At 29.6% G+C, this 11,714-nt stretch overlaps 2 protein-coding genes across 9 annotated transcripts in view; both read left to right on the top strand.

Moving 5' to 3' along the window:
• Positions 1–8,450, top strand: part of LOC105559968 — a 427,615-nt gene extending 419,165 nt beyond the window's left edge. For 2 of the 6 annotated variants that reach the window (XM_012008659.1, XM_012008661.1), the window contains 2 exons: positions 7,652–7,797; positions 7,992–8,450. In XM_012008659.1, the coding sequence (XP_011864049.1) occupies positions 7,652–7,797; positions 7,992–8,187 (342 nt within the window). In that variant the 3' untranslated portion in view covers positions 8,188–8,450. Of the gene's footprint in view, positions 1–616; positions 735–919; positions 1,182–1,256; positions 1,467–1,793; positions 1,936–1,989; positions 2,136–2,331; positions 2,465–2,554; positions 2,813–7,651; positions 7,798–7,991 lie in introns of those variants that run through there. The other 4 variants (XM_012008658.1, XM_012008657.1, XM_012008660.1 and 1 more) reach the window with 4 other exon arrangements.
• Positions 8,451–9,789: 1,339 nt separating this feature from the next.
• The window catches only part of LOC105559954, a 2,866-nt gene continuing 941 nt past the window's right edge, over positions 9,790–11,714 (top strand). Inside the window, exons 1-6 of one of the 3 annotated variants that reach the window (XM_012008631.1) lie at positions 9,790–10,019; positions 10,116–10,233; positions 10,403–10,664; positions 10,741–10,857; positions 11,236–11,326; positions 11,396–11,538. In XM_012008631.1, the coding sequence (XP_011864021.1) occupies positions 10,128–10,233; positions 10,403–10,664; positions 10,741–10,857; positions 11,236–11,326; positions 11,396–11,538 (719 nt within the window). In that variant the 5' untranslated portion in view covers positions 9,790–10,019; positions 10,116–10,127. Of the gene's footprint in view, positions 10,234–10,402; positions 10,665–10,740; positions 10,858–11,235; positions 11,327–11,395; positions 11,539–11,714 lie in introns of all 3 variants that reach the window. The other 2 variants (XM_012008632.1, XM_012008630.1) reach the window with 2 other exon arrangements.

The raw sequence follows: 11,714 nt of genomic DNA, 5'->3' as shown, positions 1-11,714 counted from the left end.
CGGGACGCCCGTCAACGTCAAGAACCGACGACAACCATTCGAACACTTAACCGCCGCCCGGTCTGAGTTCAAGAACCGACGACAACGTGCAACGTGTGCATGCTTTGTTGAACTCAGACCGGCGGTTAAGTGTTCGAATGATTGTCATCGGTTCTTGACATTGACGGGCGTCCCGCGCGGGGTGCGTCCTCCACACTCTCTCGGCCGTCTTTGAGAACAGTTTGTGCCACTTAAAAACTGTAGTTTTTGAAAGACTATCACTCCCGAACACTTGCCGAATCATGGCCAATGTCTCTGTACCAGATTTTCCCAGCCAAACACAGAACTTAACCGCGTAGCGCTGTTCAAGTGTTCGCTGCATTTTGGAGCTTGCACCGAGTCCCTCGACAAAGGTTCACTAAATCGACGATGAACCTCGCACGGAAGCTCGCAGGCGACTGACGCCTCTAGTGCGTTTTGAAGCTGAGAATTCCCACCACTGAGCCCGCCTGGTGCGAACAGCTGCGAGTTACAGTCGCGTTAGGAAAAAAATGTTCCCGATACTTTTTATACGCACCCTGTATGATATTTATAAAATAAAGTATATTTTGAACGTTGATAAGCAAAAATGGAACAGTTGAAAAAATTAATGGAGCAAATCAGAGATGACTGGAATTCGTTGGAGGATAAATTGGAAATTGATATTATAGAAAACTACGCCAACAATATAAAACTTTTTACAATAAGTGCGACGGGTAACACAATTATTAATTACATATTTTATATATTGTAGATGTATATAAAATATTAATTTATAATATTAATATTAAAATTTTTTATACATGGGACAACAAATATTTTTAAGTATATTTCACATTTGAGATAATTGAATTTAAGTTCATCAATTCACATTTACTCGCTTAGATTTAACTTTTTCCAGCATTTTCTTATCTTAACATATTGGCATTCGTAATATTTCAACGTCTGCCATTGATCCTTGACTTCATATTACCATTGAACGAATCACGTCAGTATCAGACTTTTATGACCGCGGAATATTTTGTTGATCAAGATAAATATATTCATGTGAAGATGTTACATGAGTTTTTAGTCATTTATGTAGGAGTGACCATAGTGTCTGGCACTGCTACGACACTTGTAATATATATAACGCACTTGTGTGCATTACTTAAAATTGCAAGGTAATATAAAATACCCTTGTTATTCCTCATCGAATACTTGCTTCCACCATAATATACATTAGTAGATTTATTTAGCTATCGATTAGAAAATGCTACTGACAAAAATATATTAGCAATGCCTAGTCCCAAAAAGCAGTATCTCCTTTACCGTAGGATTGTTAATGCAGTTGTTATACATCAGAAAGCTGTCAAGTCAGTATATTTTGTTATAAAAGCTACTATAAAGTATTTTCTGCACGGTGTCATTTCTTGTTCGTTATATCTAAAGCTGCACAAATATAACAGGTTTGATATTTAATATTTGTTAACATGTCTTCGCGTACAAAATACAATTCTAATCACAAATGGGTCAACAAATTAATCGTTATCTACGAGTTAAATCTACATTAAATATTCCATACTTATCTTATTAACTTATCTCATAAAATCGCTTGGATTTAATAATAATATAATATCTTTCATGCTGAATCCCATACTTATAAATAGTAAACATTAAACATTAAATGTGCGGTAGAATTTACGTGAAGCCGTAATATGTATAGTAAATGAACGTAACTTAATTATATCATTAGATTGATGATGTGATAATTTAATTATTCCAACTTTTCAAAGGTTTTGTGAATTTATGACATCTATTTTTTTGGTTCCATTCGTTATTCTAATCATAATTGGCCTTAGTGCTTTAACTTTCGATCTTTTTCTTGTAAGTAACATTGTTTGTACTGTTTAATTTTAAATTGGTTTTTACATACATATACATATAACTGTTCTTTATACATAACTATTTTTTTATATAAATTTGTTATAGTTCTTCCAACTAATGATATCTATACATAATACCAGTAAGTTATTAGTACTCCTTACATTAATAACTGGTCATTTAATTTATTTGTTCTTTGCAAATTATTGTGGACAAGCGGTAATCAATCATGGAATAGAGTTATTTAACGCTGTGTGAGTATTACGTTTTCATATGTAGGTTACAATTACATCCGCAGATTTATTCCTTAAATTCGGCTTTAGCTGATGTTGTGTTAATTATTTTATTACGATATTTTAAAACGTGCAGTTAATATTTAACTCTTATTAGCAAAAAATCTTTAATTTACATGTCTAAGTTTACAGTTGCATTTACTTTCAAACATTGTAGTTATAATGGATTGTGGTATGCAGCACCATTATCTACACAGAAACTATTATTATTTATAATGCAAAATGGAAGTGTAAATATTTCAATATCGTGTTTCAGTTTATTTGTTGCATCTATGGATGGTTTTGTTTCGGTAAAAATAAAAATTTTTTAACAAGGAAGAAAATTAAGCTATTAATGTTTATCTAAACTAGTAATGTTTAGAAGAATATTCATTTTTCAGCTCACAAGTACAGCCGTGTCTTATTTCACGGTGATTTATTCTGTGCAGCAATAATAAAGCAGAGAAAAAAATTAATTTTTAATTAGTTAAAATTTTTATTAAATTAACAGTATTGTGTAATGCATGTGCATATTATAGAAAATATACGTTGAATATATGCTACTATCAATACGACATGCATATTTTTTTATTCCTAACACTTGACACACAGTAGTAATGTTGATATATCTAGGTATAAATAAGTCACGAAAGGGAAAACAAATGTTTTACCCGAGTTCGATACAAATAAAAATATTGGTATATAATTTAAAAGATTTAAATCTCTTATTATTATTATACAGATTATTGTATCGTATAAATATTAATTATTATTTAATATGAATATTATTTATTATTATACTATTTGTGAAAAATATACAAAATAATTGTTATATAATTTAATTATGTGCAATAATTACAATTTATATAATAGCATGTAAGTTATTAAATTTTCTTGTTTCCACGTCTTATAGTATTCGTCAACTGTGTAGTAATCGGTTATAATCACGTTCAATTTCTTTCAAATATTTTTGACATTGTTTTTCCGTTGGATAAACCACATAAACTTATTATTATGGCAAAATATCCTGTTTCTCAGGATAAAGACTTTCCTACTAATATTTGTATTATAAATTTATTTGAGAGTTAAGTTTACTTGTTGAATCTGTTATTCTTCGGATATTCAAATTAAAAAATAATAATTACTTAAAATTCTAGATACTTAATTGCAGTAAATGCTTGTGCTATATTTTACGATATAATGTTCACTGTCGCATGACGAAGATTAAACATTATGTAATTCTATTTCTCTTTTCTATATGTACATATTTTACATTTTTCCCTTAATCATTTACCTTTAATTTCTCTTTTACTATATATTTTTTATATCTTTACTACCTTATACACAGATGAATATAAATATATTCCAATGTTGTGAAGGCTCTCAAAAAGAAATTGTATGGAACGGGAAAAGTGCTAATGTGTGAGCCACAAATGAACGGAAGACGGTTCTCACAAATTTAGAAATAACTTCTCGGGAACATTTAGAGAAGAAAATGAGACCATGATAGAAGAATGATTCTTGAACCATAATTTAACGAGGTAACAGTATCATCCACCAAATCTAACGAAGCTACCAATCTATTACATTGTACTCATATCCTGTATTTTGCTATCTTTATTATAGTTATACTGAAGAAGACCCGAAACAGGGTCGAAACGTTTATATTAAAGACAGAAGTTATTTCTAAATTTGTGAGAACCGTCTTCCGTTCATTTGTGGCTCACATTGGCACTTTTCCCGTTCCATGAATATAAATATGTTTTCTTGAACTATTTGCCTTATGTGTATATAGCATATTACGTATTTCATGCGAATACACGTCAATGTTAAGTAAATTGATATTTTTTCATATGTATTTTGTATATTCTTTAAATCAAATAGCAAATGGTACATTCGATTCGCAATGTACTGTATAATCCAATACAAGACGAGAAACACACTCTACAACGTTGCTGAAGAAACTGAAACATTTTCCATTACTGAGAAATATCAGTAATAACTGCGTTTTCCCGAAAGAAAATTATTCAGACTATAACCGTTTAAGAGACATTATCCTAAATTACAGATTGAGGTAATTCAGTGGTTATTTGTTTTTACATATGTATATCATGAAATATATAGGCTTTAATGGGAAAATAACATAATTGTCGTTTCACGACTGCTCTTATCATATCGATCGTTTAAAATACAATACAAAATAGTAAGAAAAATATAAGACACAGTTGTATCATAGCTCTCGTGTGAAATGTATTCAGTCCAGGAACGTTACTTCAAGACTAATCGAATACTTCTTAAGATAGTTGGATTATGGCCCTATGACCAATCATATTTGTCACAAATACATCAAGTTCTGTTTGCTAGTATACTTTTGATATCTATTTTTCTTCAGGTATATAAAATCTAAAACTTTATAAGATTATAATAAAATTGTAATATTTCTTAAGGCCTGGCAGTATGAATAAAATAATGAAAATTCTGTAAATCCAAATAGATTTCGTAGATATTATAAAAAAATTTTGTCAAAGTTTGAGGCTGTTCAAAAAGCTTGTTACTGACAATGAGAAAATTAAATGATAAAGTTACATGCGTAGTCTTACGGAAATGGAAAAAAATTATGATATATTATTGTTAGTGAAAAATGACAAAAACTCTTTAGCTCCAAATAGATGCTGTAGATTTGATTATAAAAAAAATTTGTTGTAGTTTGAGACTGTTTAGGAAGCTCATTACTGAAAGCATTAAATAAAAAATTGCACATCTTATGAAAAATGGGAACAAATTATTATATCTCAGTGAAAAATAATAAGCAAATATGACATTTTGCAAGCAGAACGAGTAAGACTACGTAATTATCTGTATCAATTTTTAGTTTTATTAGAAGACTGTTTTTTAATTAATAATATAACCAAAATATTTCTTGATATGTACGTAATGATACATGTACGTAGAAACATTAGCAACGTTACAGCAATATTAGAGTGACGGCGTGAAATTTGTAATTCAAGTATATTTTACTAGTTTACAATTTTTGTACAAAAAAAAAATGAAATTAATAAAAGTATTGACTTTTAAGACTGATTGTACATAAACATCTAAACTTTTTAGCAGGGAAAATATACCTACCTGTACTGCCCTAATGCTCTTAAGCATAGGCATTAATAATTTTTCTTTATTTTATCACAACTTTTTTATTTGATCTAATTCAGAACAACCTTTTATTAGCACGTTCAGAATAAAATATGATTTAAATAATTTCCTTATACATATAACATAGCTTTGTCTTTTTCTTTTATTGTATTAAAAATTGTTTTACGTTCTTGGTGTTTATGCAGAAATAATTTTTAATCAATATGTACTTTAAATATTGTTTCTAGTTGCTGGTGTTTTTTAAAACGCAGTACAATACGGATCTTCTTTTAAATATTCTTGCATTAACCCTTCCTTTTCTTTTTGCCACTGCAAAATATATCTGTTTTATCATTGAGACAAATAGTGTAAGTTCAATAACACAAGCAGGGTTAATTAAATTTAGTTTTGGCATTTATAAAGTAAGGTGCATTCTGAATGTTGATAAGAAAAAATGGAACAGTTAAAGCAACTAACGGATCAAATCAGAGATGACTGGAATTCGTTAAAGGATAAATTGGAAATTGATATTATAGAAAACTGCGCTAGTGATACGAAGCTTTTCATAATAATTATAATGGGTAATACAATTTATAATTGAATATTTTATATAGAAATATACAGAAAGCTATTAATTTATATACGTTTTACACGTGAGACAAAAATATTTTTATACGATGAGAAAAAGTTGTTGATATTATTAAATATATTATATATGTAGATATTATGATAAGGGCCAAACCCATGGCCGAAATGTTGTGCCAATAAAGGGGGTTTTCCTGTTGCCAGTGGTGTCGAATTATTCACCCTTCATTTTAATATTTGCTGGCGGAGAAATATTATTCTCTTGTTTTTATTATTAAATATGTTTAATTGGCAGTAATTGTTTAATTAATTAAAGAATTAATTAATTAAGTTCAAATATAAATGTTTTTACATAATACATATGATTTTTATCGAAATATATTGCTTTTAATTAACTAATATTTTAGTGCAAGTGGTGTTAGCACAACCGCTATTTTCTCCGAATCGGCTCGAGCAACAAAATCGGGAATTCAGCAACAAATTAGCAACAAAAGAGCACTATATTTCTGTATGAGTTTTTTTTTATTGTGCTGAAGTGACTATGTCAGCTTAATAGATGTGCTTGACAGCCGCCGATTCCCGCCTAGTTAACTTAGAAAATATCTTTTAATTCAACATTTTTTCTCACTGTATACATTTTAAAACATATTTGAAATAATTTACATAATTAAGTACATCAATTCACTAGCTTAAATTTTACATACATACATACATACATACACTAGCTTAAATTTAATATTTTCCAGTGTTTTGTTATGTGGTCATATTCAGTTTCGGAATAATTCAACGTGTGCCAATAATTCTTGACACTATATTTCCATTGAATGGATCACGCCCTTATCAGTTTTTTATTTTCATTGAATACTTTGTCAGTCGAGATAAATATATTCAGTTCAAGTTGTTGCATGAGTTTTTAATCGTTTATGTATCAGTGACTACCGTGGGGAGCGTTAGTATGGCAATGACGATGTATATAATGCATTTATGTGCATTACTTAAGATCACAAGGTGATATAAAAATATGGTTGTTATTCTTTACCGACTACTTGCCTTAACCATAATATACATTAGTAGATTTATGTAGCTATCGATTAGAAAATGCCATCGAGAAAAATATATTAGCATTGCCTAGTCCCAAAAAGCAGTATATTCTTCACCAGAGGATTGTTAACGCAATTGTTATGCATCAGAGAAGTATCGAGTCAGTATATTTTTGTTCGAAAACCTACTGTAAAACATTTTGTTACAGAGTCATTTCTTATTCGTTACATTCGTTCTAAGGTTGCACAATTATGACGCACGTTTAATATTCAGTTATTTATTAATATAATATATCTTCGCGTTAAATGCAATTCCAATCACAAAATGGTCAGTAAATTAATTTTATTCATGAATTAAGTCTACATTAAATATTTGTAACTTATCCCCTTAACTCACTTAATTAGATTTAATAATGTACAATAACATCTTCGATGTTGTATTTGGTCATAAACATTATTAAACGTGTTAGAATACTTTTGTATACTTTGCGTGAAACTATAATATTCGTAATAAATGAACATATGTGTAACTTAATTCTGTCTTTAAATCGACAATTTAATAATTTCAATATTCAATCTTTCGGTAAAGGTATTTTGAATTTCTGATATCTATTTTTTTGGTGCTATTCTGTAGTCTGATCATACTTGGAATTGGTTCTATGATTTTCGATCTTTATTTTGTAAGTAACATTTTTATCTACTTTGTTTAGTTTTGTACTGTTTTTATATAACAATTTGTTACAGTTCTTTCAACTAGTGTCACTCCCAGATCATTCCAAGAACGCATTTGTTACCTTTTTGTTAATATTTGGTTTTACTATTTATTTGTTCTGCTCGAATTACTTAGGACAAGCAGTAATGAACAGTGGAATAGACTTATTCGACGCTGTGTAAGTCTTGCTTTTTTATATGCATAGATTGCAACTCGATCTCCGTAGATTTATTCTCTAAAGTCGGTTTAAATCGATGTTGCGTTTATTATACTACTCTACTGTTTTGAAACATACAGTTAATTTAATGCTAATGAATGAAATAGCCTTAATTATGTATAGTTTACAGTTAATTTTATTTTTAAATGTTGTAGTTATAATGGATTATGGTATGCAGCACCATTGTCTCAACAGAAAATGTTACTATTTGTAATGCAAAGAGGAAAAGCACACCTTACCTTTACATGTTTTGGCGTATTTGTTGCATCATTGGATGGTTTTGTTACGGTAAAATTAAACTTTCTTAACAAAGAAGAAAATCAACCTATTAACGTTTATTTAAACTATTAATGTATATGTATAATAATGTTTACTTTTCAGCTGGCGAGTACAGTAATCTCCTATTTTATGGTAATTTATACTACGCAACATCAATAAACCAGAAAGAAAAGTGATTTGTTAGTTGGACTTTATATCAAATTAACATAATTATTTAACAAATATGCTAAAAATATGTATTGAATATATTGAATATATGCTAGTTATATGCAAAGTGCATATGTTTGACTCGTTAATAAACTGTATTAATGTAAATAAATCTTTAAAGATAAAAATATATTATTCAAATTCTGCAACATAGTTGAGAAATTGTTAAGTGTATAAAGAGGAAGAGATTTAAACCATTTATTATTATCACAACATCTTATTTTTAATCGCTATAATGGATTCTGATTATCTATATTATTATACAGAGAGTTTATTATAAATTCGTCCTACATGATCTCTATATGATCTACAGGGTGCTACTGTATCTCGATAACTATTCGTCCAAGCGCAAAATAGTACAATACTTTTCTGTTTGCTTTATTGTTAGTCCCCTCTACCTTCCCATGATCGGAAGTCAATATGTTGCGTAGCACCCTGTATACTTCAAATTAAATAGCAAGTTATTGCTAGTTCTTTAACTTATCATTTGCAATGCATTGTACAAGACAAGAAAATCACCTCATGACGATACTAACGAAACTGAAACCTTTCCTATTGCTAAGAAATAGAAGTCATAACTGCGTTTGCGCAAGAAAATTACTCAGGCTGTGTAAACCATGTAAGCTATAGAAGTTTAAGAAACATTATTCTAAATTATGAATTATGGCAATTCTGCATAATTCACACCTGCCTATATCGTGCACTCTACTGCTTCAATGGTAAAATTGCATATAATTATCTTTTCCCTACTTTTCCCTCTCTTCTCATCGCATCGATCGTGTGAAATTCACAAAATATTCGAGAAAAATAATTCAATTCTTACCGTGGATTCAGTTGCATCGCAGTTCTCATGTGAAATGCATGCGATCGAAGAAAACTATTTCAAGATTAATCGAATAATTCTTAAGACGCTTGGACTATGGCCCTATCAGCAATCGTATTTTACGCAAATACAAAATGTGTTGTGTGCTAGTGTTCTTTTAACAGCTATTCTCGTTCAGGTTTACCAAATCTAAACTTTGTATTGTTATATTGAAATAGTAACATTTATTATAGGTACACACGGAAAGAAAAATGTTGCTGCCTTAGCTACAAACTGCATGTGGCAACTAAATTTCAGTATTAAAATGTAGACAGCTAATATTTAATTGTAATAATTAAATAGTTTGCTACTGTGCCTATTGTGTTAGGTGCGACAGCAAACCGTTTGCTGCAGTTTGAAAATTTATAGTTATGTAGTAAAACAGTTTTAGCAAACCATGATTAGTTACGGTAGCGGAAATTTGTTTTTCCGTGTATATTCCGGGAATTAATAATTACTTTTTTTATTTTGTCACAACTTTCTTATTTGACGCGTAATATACGACCAATTTTTATTAGCACGTTTTTAATAAACTATCTTTTGTATAAATTCCTAAAAAAATAATCTTGTTTTATCTTTCATAATATAATTAAATTTGTTTCACATACTGAATATTTCTTGGAATAGCAGTTGCAATTATAATTATCGTTGCCTTCACGCTTCAAGCTAAGCCTGTGTCGCAATTTTCAATCAATACCTTAATTGTTGATTTTAGTTGCTGGTATTTGTTACGACTCAGTACAGTACGGATCTTCTTTTCAAGATTCTTTCCTTCGTCTTTCCTGTTCTCTTTGCTATCATAAAATATTTCCTTTTTATCACTAAGACACATAGCGTAAGTCCAATAAGACAAATCGGTTATTTAAACATTTAATTGTAACATCTACAATGCCAAGTATATTCAAAATGTTGATAAGGAAAAATGAAATAGTTAAAGCAACTAATGGAGGAAATGAGAAATGACTGGAATTTGTTGAAGGATAAATTGGAAATAGATATTATAAAAAAATATGCCCGCTATACGAACATGGTGACAACAACTGTGATAGGTAACACAATTTACAATTATATATTTTATATAGAGATATACATCAAACTATTCATATTACATTAATATATTTCTACTTATGAGACAATAATTATTGTGACATATATATTTCAATGCTCATTTGAAACCATTTACATAATTGATTTCAAGTTAGATTTAACATGTCCTAGTGTTTTGTTATATTTGCATATTCACTATCACGATATTTCAACGTCTGCCATTGATTTTTGACATTATATTACCATTGAACGGATCACGACCTTATCAACTTATCCTGACCACGGAATATTTTGTCAATCAAGATAAATATATTCAGCTTATATTATTACATGAGTTTTTAGTCGGGTGTATAGGATTCACTACAGTGTGGGGCACTGGTGCGTCAATTATAGTATATTTAACGCACTTGTGTGCATTACTCGAAATCGCAAGGTAATTATAAAATGTATTTATTATTTCTCGTTGATCATTTGCTTCAATCATAATATACGTTACTAAATTGATATAGCTATCGAATAGATAATGCTATCGACAGAAATATCTTAGCAATGCCTAGTCCCAAAAAGCAGTATCTACTTCACCGGAGGATTGTAAATGCAGTTGTGATGCATCAAAGGGCTGCTGAGTTAGTATATTTTTATGGCGAAACCTTTTGTAAGGTATTTTATTTAGGAACCATTTCTTATCTGTTATATTTAATTGTAAGGTAAATCAATCGTAATTGCATTTAATAAATCGTTGCAATAAATGCAGGTGAAAAGCACAAATTTAAAATTATAATTACCCGATATCCAAGAGTTAAATCTTTATTTAGTGTTTGCATTTAATTTTGTAACTCGTTTTGATTCAACAATATAATATTTTTTTAAAACATTGAGGCCAATATTTTTAGACAGCTTTAAGTGAGATGTTTCAATATTCTGTATATTCGTGAAGAACCGTTATACTTACATCTGTTTATATTTATATTATTAATGTTTCAATATTTAACATTTCATTAAAGGTTTAACGATTTTATGACATCTGTTTTTTTGATACCATTCGCTCTTCTGATAGTAGTTGGCGTTAGTTCTTTAACTCTCAGCCTTTTTCTTGTAAGTAATATTTTTCTTTATTGTATTTTATTTTTAACTGCTCTTAAGTAATAAATTTACATATTTTAGCTCTGCCGTCTAATATTATCAAATAATATTAGTAAAGCATTGGTAATAGTTATACTCACACTTGCCCATTTAATTTATTTGTTTATCGCTAATTACTGTGGACAAGTTGTAATCAATAACGGAATAGATTTATTCAAAGCCACGTGAGTATTTTGTTTTTACCTATTGTTAGGTTGTTAAGGGGATGCTGGAGTGACTACTATACCGACCAGCCATATTGCGTTAGTAGTAGCTGCCAGATCTTACAAGAGATGGCGCTGCAATCGTTAGACGAAGACAGATATATCGAGGCCACGTTTTGACAGTGAGTACGATATAT

This window comes from Vollenhovia emeryi, unplaced genomic scaffold (genome assembly GCF_000949405.1).
Source record: "Vollenhovia emeryi isolate VEMERY1.0 unplaced genomic scaffold, V.emery_V1.0 DF939247.1, whole genome shotgun sequence".
Classification (NCBI taxonomy): Eukaryota; Metazoa; Arthropoda; class Insecta; order Hymenoptera; family Formicidae; genus Vollenhovia; species Vollenhovia emeryi.
Note: the sequence above shows the minus strand (reverse complement) of the source record. Positions and strands in the feature narration are given on the sequence as shown.